This window comes from Lissotriton helveticus, chromosome 3_2 (assembly GCF_964261635.1).
Source record: "Lissotriton helveticus chromosome 3_2, aLisHel1.1, whole genome shotgun sequence".
Lineage (NCBI taxonomy): Eukaryota > Metazoa > Chordata > Amphibia > Caudata > Salamandridae > Lissotriton > Lissotriton helveticus.
The window spans coordinates 253,138,651-253,160,875 of record NC_136062.1 but is presented as its reverse complement, the minus strand read 5'-3'; the positions used below and the strand labels follow the sequence as shown (position 1 = coordinate 253,160,875).

General features: G+C 49.6%; 1 protein-coding gene across 2 annotated transcripts in view; it reads right to left on the bottom strand.

Annotated features, from left to right (window-relative positions):
• UBE2Q2 (ubiquitin conjugating enzyme E2 Q2) overlaps positions 1–22,225 on the bottom strand; it is a 758,043-nt gene that overhangs the window by 630,830 nt on the left and 104,988 nt on the right. For both annotated transcript variants that reach the window (XM_078685153.1, XM_078685152.1), the window contains exon 2: positions 399–503. In XM_078685153.1, coding sequence (XP_078541279.1) covers positions 399–503 — 105 coding nt within the window. The remainder of the gene's footprint in view (positions 1–398; positions 504–22,225) is intronic.

Below are 22,225 nucleotides of genomic sequence, written 5' to 3'. Positions count from 1 at the left end.
ACTTTATATGAATTTAGCATATTAAAGCACTGTTTAAGGCTTACCTTACCAGAATGCAACACAATTCGAAAGCAAATCATCTATTTTAGTAAAGGTAGAACATTAAGATTTGTGTCTCACTCCTCTCAAACTCTTCATGAAAAAAACTCCGACTTTAAATGCATTACTTAATAAAAAATGGTTTAATTTTGTACGGTTTAAGGGTATGAGGCAAACATATCCAAAAATTCAACGTACCGAAACTAAATCACATGAATAAAATGTACAACTGGTTTATTACATGTATTTTTAGGGCTAGACAAGAACCACCTTTACATGAGTACAGACGCATGGTCGTTATAAATTAACTGAAGTAGGCTATTATTTAAGCGCAGTAATTATAAATAGCTATTTCTTACCAGAGTATTGCTCTTTTTAATGTCTTCTAAACGTTCTAGCACCGTAGTAAGATTGGGGTCATCTGACTCCACAAACCATATTGGTGCTGAAGAGGGATACGATTCCTGTAACAAAAAAGGCTTACAATGAAACTCATCACATGAATGGGAATTGTAATATATATATATATATATATTTATTTTCTTTAAATGCTGTATAAAGGTTTGTCAGACAAAGGCACATGTAAACTAGTGTCACACGCGGCAAGCACACACAAGGGGTTAAGGAAGTGAATGCTGTCAGCAATAATAAAACGAGACCCAATATCACCAGTACACAGGAGAGTGAACTTACAAGGTATGCCCGTTTGCTGGAGTGGTTAGGGGCATGGTGGAGATGAAGGGGTTATTAGCTATATAACGCAAAGTACGTGGGGTAGCCCGAAAAAACATTCATCATCGTAGGAGGGCAATGCGCTAGTTGCCAAATGACTAAAACTCCCATAAGACAGAGTGTGTGTGTGTCTGCTCGCACACAGCAATTCCGTCTGCGAGGTGACGGCAGGGGGGCGGGCCTTTAAGGTCTCCTATGTATGCATCACAGTGCTGATTATTCACATATATTCTGCATTCTGCATTCTGGATAAGTTTTCTAAACGGCCCGGCAGGAACAGTACGGGGGCACCAGATCACTCCCTCGTACTACTCGCCGATTCCTCATTTGTTTGTGGGGATATCGGTGTGCCCTAAGAGTATCTGAGCTGCTGCTTCTATTTTGTGACACTCAACGGGTGCACCTCCTCCCCTCTGCGCCGCGGACGTCCTGCAAACTAACACTGGCTCTGGCGCTCTAAAAGAGTTATCACACAGCCTCTAGTCTAGACACTACGCAGTGGCCCTTGTAAATCGGTCTTCGTTTGTCTTTGGTAAACCTGGACGGTACATTCCGTTCCGCTCGCGGAATTTGGGTAATTTCGCCTTCCGCGGAGAACGCAAAATTGCCCAAAATGTTGCTTTCCGCGGCTTCACGACATTTTTTGCTTGTTCGCGTTCTCAAAATGCGTTTTCGCAAGATATTTCCCCCCGAGCACGCAAACAGCAATTACGAACAGGAAAAAAGCATTACGAACAAGCAATTCCGCGTGTTCGCGGAATTTCTGCGTGTTGGGAGATTTTTTACCATTTCGCGGAGATTTGCGTAACGCGATTACGCAAATTCCGCTCACCCCTAGTCGTTGGATCAAGGGCCTGTGAAACAACTGAGTGTCCGTGACTACTTAATAACTGATCTATTTGGGACTCCTGTCTAATGCTTTGATTTGCGCTCTATGGGTGTGAAGTAAGCGATGTGGCGAAGCGGATTTTGTGAAAATAACCGCACTATGAATTTGCCATTTTAACAGGGGGTTTCAAAAGTTCACGAGTTTGCTCATCTCTTGTGATGCAAGGCTTAATGACTTCTCTGGTGGTTATTGAGTAAACCCTTATACAGTTGACCATTTTAGAGTGGCTACTTCACGGATAAGGAAATAATAGGTCACTAATGAACTCTACACTTGTGAAATTGCAGAGAATCAACAGAAGAAGTTCTTGGGCCAGGAATATCGTGTATCCCCTTTCACATAGAAACAAAGGCTTTTTTTGTTTCACATGTAATTAAGGGCAGCCTAAGATATATTTTTATACATGGTTTGAAGGTCATGACCAAAGTGAACCTATTGAAAGTAATTATAAGAACCGTGACATTTATGCCTAAAGCTGTATTCCAGTCGAATTAATATTTACAGACACATGATTTTTGATTTCTTATTTAGACCATAATGCATCATTTGCAACTCAGATTGGCTCACGTATCCAAAGTGTCGAATAAAGGACAGCAGTCACATGACAAGTTTATTTGCCTGCTACCCCCATGAGTAAGGTCAGGAGACAAAGACACGTCGGGTAGCCACTCTGTTATGTTATGGCCAAAATAAAATATACTGGATGCTTGCAGTCTAGTGCTTCCCTCTTTCGCTAAGAAGGGTATCACAGAACTGTTCTTTCTGTATCATTCCCAAACAACGTGCCTCCTGTTCCAATTGTGTCTCCTAGTTGCGTAGAATGTTGTGGTTCCTGAGGGTCTCTAGTTAGTATGATGTCTGTGGTGGTAGTGTTGTAGGTTACTAGAGTGTCTTCTTGTGGGGTCAGGTGTTGTTGAGATCTTGAGTTCTCTAAACATTCTTTTAAGGTTGAGAACATGTCGAATTTTTCTAATTCGTTGTTAGCTGCTTGTAGAAGCACTATTCAGCTCTGCATCCTGGTGAAGTTATGAACATAAGTTTTGTGCCACGTGGGATATTGTTTATAGTTTTTATGTTGAGCATTTTTGTAATGGCATTGCGCCATTTAGCCGTTTTTCTGGTGAAGAATATCATGTCATTCACAATAAAACCTCTATCTGTGCTAAAGGAGGGGTCAGAGATCAGCGTGTCCGGGTTTTTCCTCATTAGGTTGTGCTTGAATTTTTTGGCTGCATTCTTGGATAATTTTGTTGGATATTTTTTGACAGGAGCGTTGATACCTACTGGCTCTAAGTAGTTGTCGGCCATATTTGCTGATTGGCGTAGAGTAATATTTGATGCGCCCTCTCTTATATGTCACTACCTGTCGCCGGTTGCTAACCGGTCTAATGTTATTCTTGTGGTGTCTCTTATATAGTTACCAATTGTTACTTAGTCTTCTTTACATAGTTGACAAATTGTCCAGCTTGCCGTTTGGTGTGCTCCCTTGCTCTCCTATCTGCCTGTGGTTTCTGCTGTTGGTTTTGTTCCCCTCTTGTACCTAATGTGATGAATGTTTATGTACTCTCCCTGTCTTGAATAGATTTGTTTAATTTTTGTAAAAATTGGGCTTAAGAAGTATTGCCAGCTTAATGTTCAGAGTTCTTTCCCATATTTTTTTTGATTAAAAGTTATTTCAAGATGGCCGCCTTCGTAGGTGCCAGGCTCATCTGAGAGCTGGATGCTTTTATCTCTTTCTATAGATTGATTGTCCTCTTTCACTTGCCCTTTCTTGTTACTGCCATTTCGGAGATGATGCCTTAATAAGGAGCCATCCTCCACTCAAGATGGCCAAGGCCCAAGGTAGAAGTGTTCCTTCGACAGTGTGTGCAGATAGACCTTGCATTGAAAGTTAGGAGGGGACTGAATGTATCTACTCACTGATCTAGAAGTCAGCGGCGGCCGCCATCTAAAGGTCAGGCCAGGCCCTGACTTCCCAGTTTTCTTCTTTGCCCGGACCTATTGTGCTTCAACCCTACCCTTAGAGTTCCTAGCGGCCTGGAGAAATCCCTCCTAGTAGCAGGGGACCGTGGTGGCCCGCACGGGGATGTCGCGTATGCCACCGGTCTGATTCTTGGGAAATAAGTCCCAGGGTGCTCTGTGCCGCGGTCCGGCAGCGCAACAGTGCATTGCAGTCCTGTGAACCTAGGGAACTCATGCAGCACTTTTCTCCCCCCCCCGCCTCACCCGATGCTCCTGGAAATACCTCAGTCCATGGGGGCAATAAAGCAAGACTAGCGCAGACCATTGGGGGCACAGATAGCCTGTAGGCGACGTGGACAGAGGATCTGGAGCCTCACCTCTGCCCAGTGTCCTCTGGTGAGCTCCGAAGCGAAGATATAAACGATCCAGACGATGCGGTCAGAGAATCCCGTAGGGGGTCATGGCAGCACCCTCCAGGGAAGCACCCAGCAGCCTTCACCTGATGCTCCTGGAAATACCTAAGTCCATGGGGGCAAGACAGCAAGAAGAGCGCAGACCATTGGGGGCACCGATAGCCTGGGGCAACGCGGGCAGAGGATCCGGAACCTCACCTCTGCCCAGTGTCCTCTGGTGAGCTCCAATGCGAAGATTCAAAACGATCCAGACGTCAGAGCATCCCGTAGGGGGTCATAGCAGCGCCGTCCAGGGGATCACCGAGCAGCCTTCGGGGAGCTTCCATGCAGCTTTTGGGAAGAGATCTCTGGTCCGTGTCCCCAGATGTCCGCGTAGGTCCTGTGCTGGCGAGGAGAGTCGTGCTGGTCTGGTGCTGGCGAGGATAAGTTGTGCTGGCGGTGAGAAGTTGTGCTGGTCGGGTGCCAATACTCCCTGGGTAAGTTCACTCTCCACTTCTATTTGTTACCAGCCGTTCCGGTAGTCGGTGATCCGTGGGTAGCTCAGGGAAACCTCTGGAATGCCTACTGCTCAACTGTCAGTCCGCAGCAAAACATGCATCAGACATAGCTGACCTCATCATTAGCCAGGAAATTGACATGACAATCTTTACAGAAACATGGCTATCGCAATCCTCGTCTCCATTCATGGATCTCCTAGTGCCCCCTCAGTATAACATTGTGAGACTTGATAGACTAAAAAAGACAGGGCGTGGTATAGCCTGCATTCACCGATCGGATATAGAGGTCAGCCAAATACAATCCGACCCACTAGAATCATGTAAATACCTAAGTCTCGATACAAGATCGGCAGAAAATCAAAGGTGCAATCTGCATGCGCTTTACCACCCACCAGGAAATAATGTGACTTTCATAGACCAGTTAATGGAGATCATCAAGGCTAACTAACACTGACGCTAATAACATATTCCTAGGGGATTTTAATCTACACTGGGATGACAGCAATGAAACAGGTCAACACCCTCAAAGACTTTTTAGCGGAACTAATCACCACCCAAGTATGTACACAGCCAACACACTGGAAAGGAGCAACATTAGACTGGATAATATCGAGAAACAATAATACTTCATTCCTCTCAATTGTTCTGTGCGACTGGTCAGATCACCATGCCATAACCTTCCTGATACCCACTTTGAAAAAGAACAAGACCACGCAACCTATAAAACTCAAAAAGTGGATGCGGGACACTAAAGACTCGAATATTGAACTACTAGTAGAAAGCTGTGAGAAGGACCTAAATCCACCTAACAACTTGCAGAATGTGAATGATCTAACGGATCACTACACTACATCAGTAACGAATATAGTCAACGCCACCATGCCACTAAAACTGAAAAAAAGTCACAGAGAAGGTTAAAAATCCATGGTTCAATGGGACACTGAACGAAGACAGGCGGAAACAGACTCGCTGAAATAAAATGGAGACAACACCCATCATCCCCGGAACTGAAATCCCTCAGAAAAATCAGAAACAAATACAACAAAAAGATACCCAATTCCAAAAAGGAATTTATTAGATCAGAACTGGAGAACGCCAAAAACAGACCACGGAAACTATTCGAGATCTTAAAGCAACAATCCAATAAGTTGGCCAAATCTGCCCAAGAAACTACAAAAACACAAATAAGTTGTGAAGAATTCTCAACATTCTTCACCGACAAGGCCAACACGCTTGAAAGAGAGCTCTGGAGAGCAGCAGACAACCTTGCCAACCAAACACCCGCAACGATCAATACCACCTCGAAAATAGTCTATAATAGGGCAAAAAACAAGGCACAGTGGGATACCTTCAAACTATTTGACCAGAACACCATCGCCAAAACGTTATTAGATATCAAACCTAATATCCACTATAATGACCCACTCCCCATAAAATGCCTTAAAGAAATCAGCCATATTGTGATTCCAATATGGACGAAAATAATAAATGTCTCTCTATCCCAAGAGATCCTTCCAGAATGCCCAAAAACAGTTCAAGTCGTCCCCATCATCAAAAAACCTACAGCGGACACAGCAGATCCTAATAACTTTCGCCCAGTGACCAATATTCCTTTACTTGCCAAACTAATAGAGAAATGTGTACAAAATCAACTGAGCCAACAGATCGCTAATTTCTCATTACTGGACGACTGCCAGTCGGGATTCAGAACAGGACACAGCAAGGAAACAGCGATCCTACATATTGTCGATGATGCACTTCAGGCCCTAGACCACAATCGAAGAGGTCTACTTATCCTCCTTGACTTGTCGCCTGCAGTTGACACGGTAAATCATGAAAAGTTACTGACCAGGCTCCATGACAGGATGGGAATGTCTGGAAATGTGCTGAAATGGTTTGAATCATTCCTTCAGAATAGAACGCAAAGATTGCTGGTCAATCGATCACTTTCACCTTCATGCCCTAACTCAATTGGAGTCCCTCAAGGATCTACATTATCTCCATCACTGTTTAACCTGAATGTCGAACCTCTTACAGAAATTCTACGAAACTCAAAGATATCCTATCACATGTATGCGGACGACACGCAGATATACATCAAGATCACGTCTCTGGAAGACATCAAGTTAATGAATGAGGCCTTACAAATGTCATTACAATGGTTAATTAACAATCATCTGAAGCTGAATGCACAAAAAACAGAATTCCTACTAATTTCACCATCAAAGAACCACACAGAAGTGAAGGAATGGTCCAAAATGATCACAGCATTAAATTGCACTCCTACCCTAGTTGACTCAGCAAAATCACTAGGAATCACGCTGGATGAGAACCTAGACATGAAAGCCCATATCAAATCAATGGCAAAAAGTGCCCGTTTTCACTAGTTATCTCGAGGATTGAATATGGATGTACAACTTTAGCAGGTTTACCAAAAATATCCACAGCGCCACTAAAAGCATGCCTCAATGCAGCAGCAAAACTCATCACCGGATCGAGGAAATTCGACCATATCTCTCCACACCTGAAAGAATTAAACTGGCTACGTTACGAAGCCAGATTTCAGCTAAAAATGGCATGTATTACCCACAAAGCGCTCCACTACAATACACCAAGATACCTTGCCCAGAAAATTGAATTATCTGGAGGAAGCAGACCAGCCAAGAGTGCCAAGGAGCTGTTGCTGAGACCACCCATCTTCCGGAAGAAGAAAACATAAAAGATAGAGCTTTCTCGGGAGCAGCCCCCAGAATCTGGAACTCACTTCCGCCAAACATTAGGAAAATTCCAAACACAGCAACATTTAAGAGGGAAACGAAGATCTTCCTAATGAACTGTATTTCCTATGGAAGGAACTTACTCATCACTTGCACCGTGACATAGATGTTACCAAAACAGAACAATAATGTAAGTAAAGAGAAAGGCATCAGCTTTACTGGGGATAACCTCTGTCAGTACTTTACTATTCCTGACCCAGGAATGAAGAATGCACAGGAAAAAGACATTTAAGAACTATTGCATAATGGAAGTCCCAGTACACCTTATATCTAGTTGTATCCTAAATCTACCTCATGTCACTGTATATATTTTTGTTAACCCTTTATGGCTGTATACTTACCTACGTCATATTATTGTAAATCGTTATACCATACAAAACTTATCTCTAACCTACGTCATGTAATATGAAGCGCTCCGATACCCAAGGGTCATGTTCGTGCTATATAAAACTTTAAAATAAATAAATAAATATTTCAGAAATCCCTTGTGAAACAAGGACGACGACGCAGTGTCTCCTGTGAAAATCACTCTAGTTGCTGGTTAGTGCTAACGGTTAGGAGCAGCGGCAGGCAATACCAGAGTGTTGGAAGAGATATATTCACAGAAAAAACCATAGGTTTCACACCAGTTATAGTTAGGAATTAGCATTTAAAAAACCTATTAAATTCACTGAAAAAAACATAGGTTTCACACCAGTTATAGTTAGCTGGAAATTTTACTGGCATAAAACCAATGAAATTCCCACGTTATAGTTAGTTGGACTCACTATAACTTGCACGTGCAATGCACTGCTGATGACGTCACATATTACATCACTCATGACATGGTCAGTGACATCACTCATGACATCACTGATGACACCATCCAGTGAATGTGTGTCTTTCTGAAAAATAAATATGTGTTATATATGTATATGTAAAAGTTGATGGAAGAATACATGTTTAAATAAGTGTTTATATGGATGTTTTTTTTTTTTTTTATTGATTGGTTAACTGGTTTATTAAGTGTATCTTAGTGAATACATATATTAGAGAGTAATGTTTAAATATTTAAATATATGTATTAGTGTTTCACTTTGTGTGTAAGTGGCTGCGTGGGTTGGTGAGTAGGTACATATGTATGTATATAGGTTATTAGATGTTTTCTTAGTATCAGTATGAGTGTTTGTATGGTTTGGTGGGGGTATTACTTAGCACATCGATGCATGAATGACTGACTCTCTCTTTGTATGTGTTTTGAAGACAGCATATGTGCAGGACTGTATGGGTGGATGAGTGTGTATGTGTATGTTAGTGAGTGAATGACTATCTCACTAGTGCCTTTATCAGTAACTACATATGTTTTAATCTAGTATATGTGAATATTGATGTATATAAGTGAGTATATGTGAGAGTGAGGGATTGTAAGAGTTCCTGTTTAAATTAGTATGTGTTTCTATAAGTGATTGTTTATAAGAGTAAGTATGTGTAAGTTTCCTTAGAAGTAAAGTGGTAGTGTGTGTATAGCTGTATATGCAAATAAATGGATGTTCAATAGTTTATTTGCATGTGTGAGTAACTTTTGGATGACTGTCGGTGTGTATCAGGATGTATAGGTGTATCACTACATATGATGAGTGAGTATATGTATGAGTGACTATATAGAACTGTTGATGAATGAGTGGATGTGTATATAGATGGTGGAATTATTGAATTGGTTGTTGTAATTGGTATGGGTATCTCCATTTTTTTGAAAATTTTAGTTTCTATTTTTGAATATGTGTTTCAAGGGTTACATTACAGTGAAAGGAGGTCTGTCACTCTGTCACAAGGATGGTGTCATCAGTGATGTCACTGACCATGTCATGAGTGATGTAATATGTGACATCATCAGCAGTGCATTGCACGCGCAAGTTATAGTGAGTCCAACTAACTAACGTGGGAATTTCATTGGTTTTATGCCAGTAAAATTTCCAGCTAACTATAACTGGTGTAAAACCTATGTTTTTTTCAGTGAATTTAATAGGTTTTTTTAAATGCTAATTCCTAACTATAACTGGTGTGAAACCTATGGTTTTTTCAGTGAATTTCAATGTTTTTTTAATAGCAAATCTCTATAGGTATGAAAAGTAATATTTTTTATAACGAATTTTATATTGTATAATTATGTAATTTTTAAAAAAAAAATTTCCCTGGGGCGCTCCCGGGGCGCGTACCGGTGAACGCACAGGTAAGCGCAATATTACAGCGCGCCCCGGGGCGCGTACCGGGGAGCGTCCCGTTAGAGCTATTTCCGCGAACGAAAACAACATCGTGACATTTCGCTTAGCCGCGTGATGCGTCATATGACGCACTGCGTAAGCGCACCCGGAAGCACGCGAGCGCATACGATCGCGCGACGTCCTGACGCGCTTACGCTGCGCGCCCCGGGGTGCGTAGCGTAAGCGCGTCGGGTCATGTGATCTGAAAATAACACTTTTTATTGGTGCAGATCAGTTTTGGTTTCCAAATGAAGAAAGCCCGGATCATGTGACTTGAAAATACCACTTTTCATTGGTTCCTAACTTTTTTTTTTACAAAGAGTGAAATCCCCACCCATTTCCTTCACTTCTTGTTTCACTTTTGTGAGTGCAAGACCTGTTTTTGGCACCTGTGTCATATTTACTTCTATTATCATGGCTGCAAGAGCATCCAGCAGCAGTGATGAGACTGAGGATTTCATTAATGAGGAGGTTCCTGAACGAACTGTGAAGGAACATTTCATTTGGAAATTTTTCAAAATTCCAGAGGGGGAGAAAAAGGTAAATGCTCCAAAGGTGGAGTGTAAAATATGCCACACCATTTTATCGAGAGGAAATCCCAGAAAAAAATACAGCTTCGGGAACTGGACGATGATACGCCACGTGTCAAGGAAACATCCCCAGAACTATGCACGGGAGAGTGTCAGGGCTCTGGCACGAGAGGCTCCCAGGGATGGTGCCTCTACTTCTACCGGTGGAGCAAAACCTTCTGTGCGTCGGCGTGAGCAGGAGATGATACCAAATATTCAGCCTGCTTTTAATCAGGCTATATTAAAATGCCGAAAATGTGACCATCTTCTTTGCTATGGGGAGCAAAGTGTCACACTCATGGTTCGAGCTCTCGAGAACCAACGCTGCCATCCCCAGGCCTCATTTTAAATTTTTTTTGGGCTCCTGTTGAGCTGTTTCCAGTTCCCTGTTTTTGTTTTTGTTAAAAAAAAGAAGAAAAACAAAAGTTTTTTTCAGAGCTACCTCCAATTCTCATCAAAGAGCGGTGTTCTTAAAAAAATGAAAAAGAACTACCTCCAATGTATTAAAAAATGCTACATTTGTAAAGAAGTCTGTCATTGTTTTTTCTCCAGGGTACGCTCCCCGGTACGCGCACCGGGGCGCGTACCGGGCGTTCCCCTCGTGAAAATCGATTTAAAAAAATTTAAAAAAATGTATGCGGCGGGGCCCTTTTATGACCCCCACATCAAACCTCAGGGGTCAGGGGGGGGGGTCTACCCTGCCCCCTTTTGGTTATTTCCCCCTTTGTTTTTACCACCTCTTGTGTCTCGATCCTACTGAGACACAAGATGGCGGCCGCTCCGGACTGTTTCGATTGTTTACAGACACCCGAGAGCCAATCAGCTTACCGTGCGCAAGTCGCGCGGCGCGCCCGGAGAGCTCCCCGGTGCGCGTACCGGGGCGCGGCTATAGATATATAAATTTTTTTGAACCTAAATTACTCAAAATCCTCTGGAGCACATATCTTGAGACATAGCAAAGGCACATCGGGCTACCAGTCCCTACAATTTTGGTGAAAATCCATTCAGCCGTTCGAGCTAAAAGTGCGACCGACCGCCCTATGCAAATTAACATGGGGAAAACACGTTTTGGGACCCCCCCTTTTATCTCGGCCCCCGCTTGACGAATCCCCCCCAAACTTTCAGGGAAGGACCGGAGCGCCGCGAGGCAAAGTTGCTGAAAATTTCAGGCAGATTCCTCCACCGGCGCCAAAGTTATACCAAATAGAATGTTGCGATTTCCCTATGGAAATCAATCCTAACTATAACTACCTACTGGCGACCGCCAGTAGATAATATATATATATCTATATCTATATCTATATCTATCTATATATAGATATAGATATAGATATATAGATCAAGATATCAATCTATTGATACATCCATCTATATATTTGTTCATAGATATATCTAACAGTAGATATAAACACATCAGTAACACAGAAGGAAGACGCCTCATGACATCTTGCTATTTATTCTACAGGTCTCCCTCCCAGCTCTTCCCTGCCCACTTCCTTCCCTCACTTGATCAATCTTCTGAGCTATTACAGCATTACAGAATACAGGCTATCGGGAGGTTGACATGGAGCCTCAAACCATTCCTGAGGATATGTCATGCTAACAACTAGAAAGAAAATAAGTATTGATACAGCCAACTGCAATGGGTGAGAGGATAACACTCCTGTTAGGCATAGCCAAAGCCTACTCTATGAATAGGTTAAATAGTTGGTAAAAAAAATAAGTTGGCTCAGTTTTGCATTTTGTTCTAAGCTCCTTTTACCCAACTGAACTTACATCATAAATTAAACAGCTGTTTCACCCTCTCCGTTTAATAAACTCTAATTCCTTTTGGTAGACTAGAGTTTACCCGTGTAATATTCAGCGAATAACCATAGTTTTTGCAAAAGCATGCTTTTTAAAGTTTTCACAAAGACAGGAAGAAAACGTTGACAGCTATTCTTTAGGTGGCTGTTCCCACATAGTCACCTGCAATTGTGTCATGGACTCTCAACACAAATTAAAACAAAACTGAAGCAATGCAAGAGAAATAGCAAACCATAATCAAGAACACTGGCTTCTTGTGGCAATTCTTTCAGAAGACGATCGCCAATTTTCCTTTGAAAAATTCTCCTAATCCAAATTGCAGATCAAGCGGTCGTCGACAGCCACCTAAAGGACTAGTGACGGCTACGTCTGTCTCACTGAACTGCAAACAAAACGCCTGTCTGGAGAACCCCTTAAAAAGGAGCCCTACTATCAACCCACTGAAATGGCAGTGAGCACAACTTAGGAACTGGCTACTGAACAAAAAGTATAAAAGTGTGTGTGACCCAAGGAATTCTCTCTGCCTGAATCCATGACAGTGGCCACAGTAAAAACAAGCATTTACAATGCAACGGTTTCGCCTTTGTAAAAGTTAGAGCTATTGGCATTGTAAATGACAAATTTTGTATTTATGTGTTGGTTTTGAAAACAGATAAATAAATGGCATTGTCATTTACAATGCCAATAGCTTAATCTCTCACAAATGCGAGACCTATTGCATTTGCACACACACACAGAGCACAAACACACACACAGAAATGGGGGGACGACGAGCAAAACCAAGGCCCAAGTGATTTGTTCTTTCTGAAATGATAGTGATGAGATAAAACGATAGCATGGAATGCACTGCTAGTGATTTAGAGTAATTCAAGCATTTCCACGTGTCACTTTTATTCTCTCCCAGGAATGTACTGTGGTAAAAAAAAAACGAATGTGACCTTTTCACTGTAACAACAAATGTGTAAATACATATTTATTAATAAGGTTAATTGGATGCGGGCTGCGTTTAACACTTTGGATGTGTGCCGCGTTTAACACATTGGATGTGTGCCGCGTTTAACACATTGGATGTGTGCTGCATTTAACACTCATCCAAAGTGTGCAATGCTAAAAGGTTTATCTGAGCCCAGTCATTTATGCTGGAAGGAAACTCTTCCAGCACAGAGCCTATGCTGGCCACCTTCACAACACGGCACACAGGTGAGGCGTCTGCCTGTACTAGGCACCAGTTTGTCCTCCGGGGCTGCGGAAGAGAGCATCACTGTCTTATATTCATAGATTGGTGTTGCCGTCTCCCCCAGCTCACCGCAGCATAGCTCCTTTGGGGGTTGCCTTCTTGATTGATTTTTTTACAAATCTGCACGAATGACACGATTTAGAAGTCTATTTTCAGGCGCTAAGAGGCTGGGACCATCCCTTTTAAAGTATGCATGAGCTAAGATTCTGTGGTGGTGAGCTCATGTGTCCATACTAAAGTCTATATCAGTAGTATTTCAATATGTTAAAGGCCCCATAGAGCAGCCCACGCGCTACTTCCAAAGCCAGCGGCGTCCAGCCCTTGGTTGGACACAACTCAGTGCCAAATTTGTGCCAGTATTTTCTGGTGCTTTATTCTTAACACCGGCCTGTATGTATAACAGCTGGCCACATGGGGGCACTGTCTGCCCATTTCTGAGCATGAAAAGATTTGTTTAGAAATGGCACCATACCTTTAAATAAATAAGCATTAGGAATGCATTAGGGCTCGGGTTTGTTTTAAGTTAGAGATAATGGCATTGTAAATGGCAATGTGTTGCACAACCACTCTGCACTCTGCACTCCCACTCTGCACTACCACTCGGCAGTCGGCACTCGGCAGTCGGCAGTCGGCAGTCGGCAGTCGGCACTCGGCAGTCGGCAGTCGGCACTCGGCACTCGGCAGTCGGCACTCGGCACTGGCAGTCGGCACTCGGCACTACCACTCGGCATTACTACTCGGCACTCTGCACTACCACTCGGCACTACCACTCGGCACTCTGCACTACCACTCGGCACTACCACTCGGCACTACCACTCGGCACTCTGCACTACCACTCGGCACTCTGCACTACCACTCGGCACTCTGCATTACCACTCGGCACTCTGCACTACCACTCGGCACTCTGCACTACCACTCGGCACTCTGCACTACCACTCGGCACTCTGCACTACCACTCGGCACTCTGCACTACCACTCGGCACTCTGCACTACCACTCGGCACTCTGCACTACCACTCGGCACTCTGCACTACCACTCGGCACTCTGCACTACCACTCGGCACTCTGCACTACCACTCGGCACTCTGCACTACCACTCGGCAGTCGGCAGTCGGCAGTCGGCACTCGGCAGTCGGCAGTCGGCAGTCGGCAGTCGGCAGTCGGCAGTCGGCAGTCGGCAGTCGGCACTACCACTCGGCACTCGGCAGTCGGCACTCGGCACTACCACTCGGCACTACCACTCGGCATTACTACTCGGCACTCTGCACTACCACTCGGCACTACCACTCGGCACTCTGCACTACCACTCGGCACTACCACTCGGCACTCGGCACTACCACTCGGCACTCTGCACTACCACTCGGCACTCTGCACTACCACTCGGCACTACCACTCGGCACTCTGCACTACCACTCGGCACTCTGCACTACCACTCGGCACTACCACTCGGCACTCTGCACTACCACTCGGCACTCTGCACTACCACTCGGCACTACCACTCGGCACTCTGCACTACCACTCGGCACTACCACTCGGCACTCTGCACTACCACTCGGCACTCTGCACTACCACTCGGCACTCTGCACTACCACTCGGCACTCTGCACTACCACTCGGCACTCTGCACTACCACTCGGCACTCTGCACTACCACTCGGCACTCTGCACTACCACTCGGCACTCTGCACTACCACTCGGCACTCTGCACTACCACTCGGCACTACCACTCGGCACTCTGCACTACCACTCGGCACTACCACTCGGCACTCTGCACTACCACTCGGCACTCGGCACTCGGCACTCGGCACTCGGCACTACCACTCGGCACTACCACTCGGCACTACCACTCGGCACTCTGCACTACCACTCGGCACTACCACTCGGCACTCTGCACTACCACTCGGCACTACCACTCGGCACTCTGCACTACCACTCGGCACTACCACTCGGCACTCTGCACTACCACTCGGCACTACCACTCGGCACTCTGCACTACCACTCGGCACTACCACTCGGCACTCGGCACTACCACTCGGCACTCGGCACTACCACTCGGCACTACCACTCGGCACTCGGCACTACCACTCGGCACTCTGCACTACCACTCGGCACTCTGCACTACCACTCGGCACTACCACTCGGCACTCTGCACTACCACTCGGCACTCTGCACTACCACTCGGCACTACCACTCGGCACTCTGCACTACCACTCGGCACTCTGCACTACCACTCGGCACTACCACTCGGCACTCTGCACTACCACTCGGCACTCTGCACTACCACTCGGCACTCTGCACTACCACTCGGCACTCTGCACTACCACTCGGCACTCTGCACTACCACTCGGCACTCTGCACTACCACTCGGCACTCTGCACTACCACTCGGCACTCTGCACTACCACTCGGCACTCTGCACTACCACTCGGCACTCTGCACTACCACTCGGCACTACCACTCGGCACTCTGCACTACCACTCGGCACTACCACTCGGCACTCTGCACTACCACTCGGCACTCGGCACTCGGCACTCGGCACTCGGCACTACCACTCGGCACTACCACTCGGCACTACCACTCGGCACTCTGCACTACCACTCGGCACTACCACTCGGCACTCTGCACTACCACTCGGCACTACCACTCGGCACTCTGCACTACCACTCGGCACTACCACTCGGCACTCTGCACTACCACTCGGCACTACCACTCGGCACTCTGCACTACCACTCGGCACTACCACTCGGCACTCGGCACTACCACTCGGCACTCGGCACTACCACTCGGCACTACCACTCGGCACTCTGCACTACCACTCTGCACTACCACTCGGCACTCTGCACTACCACTCGGCACTCTGCACTACCACTCTGCACTACCACTCGGCACTACCACTCGGCACTCTGCACTACCACTCGGCACTACCACTCGGCACTACCACTCGGCACTCTGCACTACCACTCGGCACTACCACTCGGCACTACCACTCGGCACTACCACTCGGCACTACCACTCGGCACTACCACTCGGCACTCGGCACTACCACTCGGCACTCGGCACTACCACTCGGCACTACCACTCGGCACTCTGCACTACCACTCGGCACTCTGCACTACCACTCTGCACTACCACTCGGCACTCTGCACTACCACTCGGCACTCTGCACTACCACTCGGCACTCTGCACTACCACTCGGCACTACCACTCGGCACTCTGCACTACCACTCGGCACTCTGCACTACCACTCGGCACTACCACTCGGCACTCTGCACTACCACTCGGCACTACCACTCGGCACTACCACTCGGCACTCGGCACTACCACTCGGCACTCTGCACTACCACTCGGCACTCTGCACTACCACTCGGCACTACCACTCGGCACTCTGCACTACCACTCGGCACTCTGCACTACCACTCGGCACTACCACTCGGCACTCTGCACTACCACTCGGCACTCTGCACTACCACTCGGCACTCTGCACTACCACTCGGCACTACCACTCGGCACTCTGCACTACCACTCGGCACTCTGCACTACCACTCGGCACTACCACTCGGCACTCTGCACTACCACTCGGCACTACCACTCGGCACTCTGCACTACCACTCGGCACTCTGCACTACCACTCGGCACTCTGCACTACCACTCGGCACTACCACTCGGCACTCTGCACTACCACTCGGCACTACCACTCGGCACTCGGCACTACCACTCGGCACTCTGCACTACCACTCGGCACTCTGCACTACCACTCGGCACTCTGCACTACCACTCGGCACTCTGCACTACCACTCGGCACTCTGCACTACCACTCGGCACTCTGCACTACCACTCGGCACTCTGCACTACCACTCGGCACTACCACTCGGCACTCTGCACTACCACTCGGCACTACCACTCGGCACTCTGCACTACCACTCGGCACTCTGCACTACCACTCGGCACTCTGCACTACCACTCGGCACTCTGCACTACCACTCGGCACTCTGCACTACCACTCGGCACTACCACTCGGCACTACCACTCGGCACTACCACTCGGCACTACCACTCGGCACTACCACTCGGCACTACCACTCGGCACTCGGCACTCTGCACTACCACTCGGCACTACCACTCGGCACTCTGCACTACCACTCGGCACTCTGCACTACCACTCGGCACTACCACTCGGCACTCTGCACTACCACTCGGCACTACCACTCGGCACTCGGCACTACCACTCGGCACTCGGCACTACCACTCGGCACTACCACTCGGCACTACCACTCGGCACTACCACTCGGCACTACCACTCGGCACTACCACTCGGCACTACCACTCGGCACTACCACTCGGCACTAGGCACTCGGCACTACCAATCGGCAGTCGGCAGTCGGCACTCTGCACTACCAATCGGCAGTCGGCAGTCGGCACTCGGCACTACCACTCGGCACTACCACTCGGCACTCGGCACTACCACTCGGCACTACCACTCGGCACTACCACTCGGCACTACCACTCGGCACTACCACTCGGCACTACCACTCGGCACTACCACTCGGCACTACCACTCGGCACTCGGCACTCGGCACTACCACTCGGCACTCGGCACTACCAGTCGGCAGTCGGCACTCGGCACTACCACTCGGCACTACCACTCGGCACTACCACTCGGCACTACCACTCGGCACTACCACTCGGCACTCGGCACTACCACTCGGCACTCTGCACTACCACTCGGCACTCTGCACTACCACTCGGCACTACCACTCGGCACTACCACTCGGCACTACCACTCGGCACTACCACTCGGCACTACCACTCGGCACTACCACTCGGCACTACCACTCGGCACTACCACTCGGCACTACCACTCGGCACTACCACTCGGCACTACCACTCGGCACTCGGCACTCGGCACTCTGCACTACCACTCGGCACTCTGCACTACCACTCGGCACTCTGCACTACCACTCGGCACTACCACTCGGCACTCGGCACTACCACTCGGCACTCGGCACTACCACTCGGCACTACCACTCGGCACTACCACTCGGCACTACCACTCGGCACTACCACTCGGCACTCGGCACTCGGCACTCGGCACTACCACTCGGCACTACCAATCGGCAGTCGGCACTCGGCACTACCAATCGGCAGTCGGCAGTCGGCACTCGGCACTACCACTCGGCACTACCACTCGGCACTCGGCACTACCACTCGGCACTACCACTCGGCACTACCACTCGGCACTACCACTCGGCACTACCACTCGGCACTACCACTCGGCACTACCACTCGGCACTCGGCACTCGGCACTACCACTCGGCACTCGGCACTCGGCACTACCACTCGGCACTCGGCACTACCAGTCGGCAGTCGGCACTCGGCACTACCACTCGGCACTACCACTCGGCACTCGGCACTACCACTCGGCACTCGGCACTACCACTCGGCACTCTGCACTACCACTCTGCACTACCACTCGGCACTCTGCACTACCACTCTGCACTACCACTCGGCACTCTGCACTACCACTCTGCACTACCACTCGGCACTACCACTCGGCACTACCACTCGGCACTACCACTCTGCACTACCACTCTGCACTACCACTCTGCACTACCACTCGGCACTCTGCACTACCACTCTGCACTACCACTCGGCACTCTGCACTACCACTCGGCACTACCACTCGGCACTCTGCACTACCACTCGGCACTACCACTCGGCACTCTGCACTACCACTCGGCACTACCACTCGGCACTCTGCACTACCACTCGGCACTACCACTCGGCACTACCACTCGGCACTACCACTCGGCACTACCACTCGGCACTACCACTCGGCACTACCACTCGGCACTCTGCACTACCACTCGGCACTACCACTCGGCACTCTGCACTACCACTCGGCACTACCACTCGGCACTCTGCACTACCACTCGGCACTACCACTCGGCACTACCACTCTGCACTACCACTCTGCACTACCACTCGGCACTCTGCACTACCACTCTGCACTACCACTCGGCACTCTGCACTACCACTCTGCACTACCACTCGGCACTACCACTCGGCACTCTGCACTACCACTCTGCACTACCACTCTGCACTACCACTCGGCACTCTGCACTACCACTCTGCACTACCACTCGGCACTACCACTCTGCACTACCACTCTGCACTACCACTCGGCACTCTGCACTACCACTCGGCACTCTGCACTACCACTCGGCACTCTGCACTACCACTCGGCACTCTGCACTACCACTCGGCACTCTGCACTACCACTCGGCACTCTGCACTACCACTCTGCACTACCACTCTGCACTACCACTCGGCACTCTGCACTACCACTCGGCACTACCACTCGGCACTCTGCACTACCACTCGGCACTCTGCACTACCACTCGGCACTCTGCACTACCACTCGGCACTCTGCACTACCACTCGGCACTCTGCACTACCACTCGGCACTCTGCACTACCACTCGGCACTACCACTCGGCACTCTGCACTACCACTCGGCACTCTGCACTACCACTCGGCACTACCACTCGGCACTCTGCACTACCACTCGGCACTCTGCACTACCACTCGGCACTACCACTCGGCACTCTGCACTACCACTCGGCACTCTGCACTACCACTCGGCACTACCACTCGGCACTCGGCACTACCACTCGGCACTCGGCACTACCACTCGGCACTCGGCACTACCACTCGGCAGTCGGCAGTCGGCAGTCGGCACTCGGCAGTCGGCAGTCGGCACTCGGCACTCGGCAGTCGGCAGTCGGCAGTCGGCAGTCGGCAGTCGGCAGTCGGCAGTCGGCAGTCGGCAGTCGGCACTACCACTCGGCATTACTACTCGGCACTCGGCACTACCACTCGGCACTACCACTCGGCACTCTGCACTACCACTCGGCACTACCACTCGGCACTCTGCACTACCACTCGGCACTCTGCACTACCACTCGGCACTCTGCACTACCACTCGGCACTCTGCACTACCACTCGGCACTCTGCACTACCACTCGGCACTCTGCACTACCACTCGGCACTCTGCACTACCACTCGGCACTCTGCACTACCACTCGGCACTCTGCACTACCACTCGGCACTCTGCACTACCACTCGGCACTCTGCACTACCACTCGGCACTCTGCACTACCACTCGGCACTCTGCACTACCACTCGGCACTCTGCACTACCACTCGGCACTCTGCACTACCACTCGGCACTCTGCACTACCACTCGGCACTCTGCACTACCACTCGGCACTCTGCACTACCACTCGGCACTCTGCACTACCACTCGGCACTCTGCACTACCACTCGGCACTCTGCACTACCACTCGGCACTCTGCACTACCACTCGGCACTCTGCACTACCACTCGGCACTCTGCACTACCACTCGGCACTCGGCACTACCACTCGGCACTCGGCACTACCACTCGGCACTACCACTCGGCACTCTGCACTACCACTCGGCACTCTGCACTACCACTCGGCACTCTGCACTACCACTCGGCACTCTGCACTACCACTCTGCACTCTGCACTACCACTCTGCACTACCACTCGGCACTACCACTCGGCACTACCACTCGGCAGTCGGCAGTCGGCAGTCGGCAGTCGGCAGTCGGCAGTCGGCACTCTGCACTACCACTCGGCACTACCACTCGGCACTACCACTCGGCACTACCACTCGGCACTCGGCAGTCGGCAGTCGGCACTCTGCACTACCACTCGGCACTCTGCACTACCACTCGGCACTACCACTCGGCACTCTGCACTACCACTCGGCACTCTGCACTACCACTCGGCACTCTGCACTACCACTCGGCACTCTGCACTACCACTCGGCACTCTGCACTACCACTCGGCACTCTGCACTACCACTCGGCACTCTGCACTACCACTCGGCACTCTGCACTACCACTCGGCACTCTGCACTACCACTCGGCACTCTGCACTACCACTCGGCACTCTGCACTACCACTCTGCACTACCACTCGGCACTCTGCACTACCACTCTGCACTACCACTCTGCACTACCACTCGGCACTCTGCACTACCACTCTGCACTACCACTCTGCACTACCACTCGGCACTCTGCACTACCACTCGGCACTCTGCACTACCACTCGGCACTCTGCACTACCACTCGGCACTCTGCACTACCACTCGGCACTCTGCACTACCACTCGGCACTCTGCACTACCACTCTGCACTACCACTCGGCACTCTGCACTACCACTCTGCACTACCACTCTGCACTACCACTCTGCACTACCACTCTGCACTACCACTCTGCACTACCACTCGGCACTCTGCACTACCACTCGGCACTCTGCACTACCACTCGGCACTCTGCACTACCACTCGGCACTCTGCACTACCACTCGGCACTCTGCACTACCACTCGGCACTCTGCACTACCACTCGGCACTCTGCACTACCACTCGGCACTCTGCACTACCACTCGGCACTCTGCACTACCACTCGGCACTCTGCACTACCACTCGGCACTCTGCACTACCACTCGGCACTCGGCACTACCACTCGGCACTACCACTCTGCACTACCACTCGGCACTCTGCACTACCACTCGGCACTCTGCACTACCACTCGGCACTCTGCACTACCACTCGGCACTCTGCACTACCACTCGGCACTCTGCACTACCACTCGGCACTCTGCACTACCACTCGGCACTCTGCACTACCACTCGGCACTCTGCACTACCACTCGGCACTCTGCACTACCACTCGGCACTCTGCACTACCACTCGGCACTCTGCACTACCACTCGGCACTCTGCACTACCACTCGGCACTCTGCACTACCACTCGGCACTCTGCACTACCACTCGGCACTCGGCACTACCACTCGGCACTCGGCACTACCACTCGGCACTCGGCACTACCACTCGGCAGTCGGCAGTCGGCAGTCGGCAGTCGGCAGTCGGCAGTCGGCAGTCGGCAGTCGGCACTCGGCACTCGGCACTCGGCACTACCACTCTGCACTACCACTCGGCACTCGGCACTCTGCACTACCACTCGGCACTCTGCACTACCACTC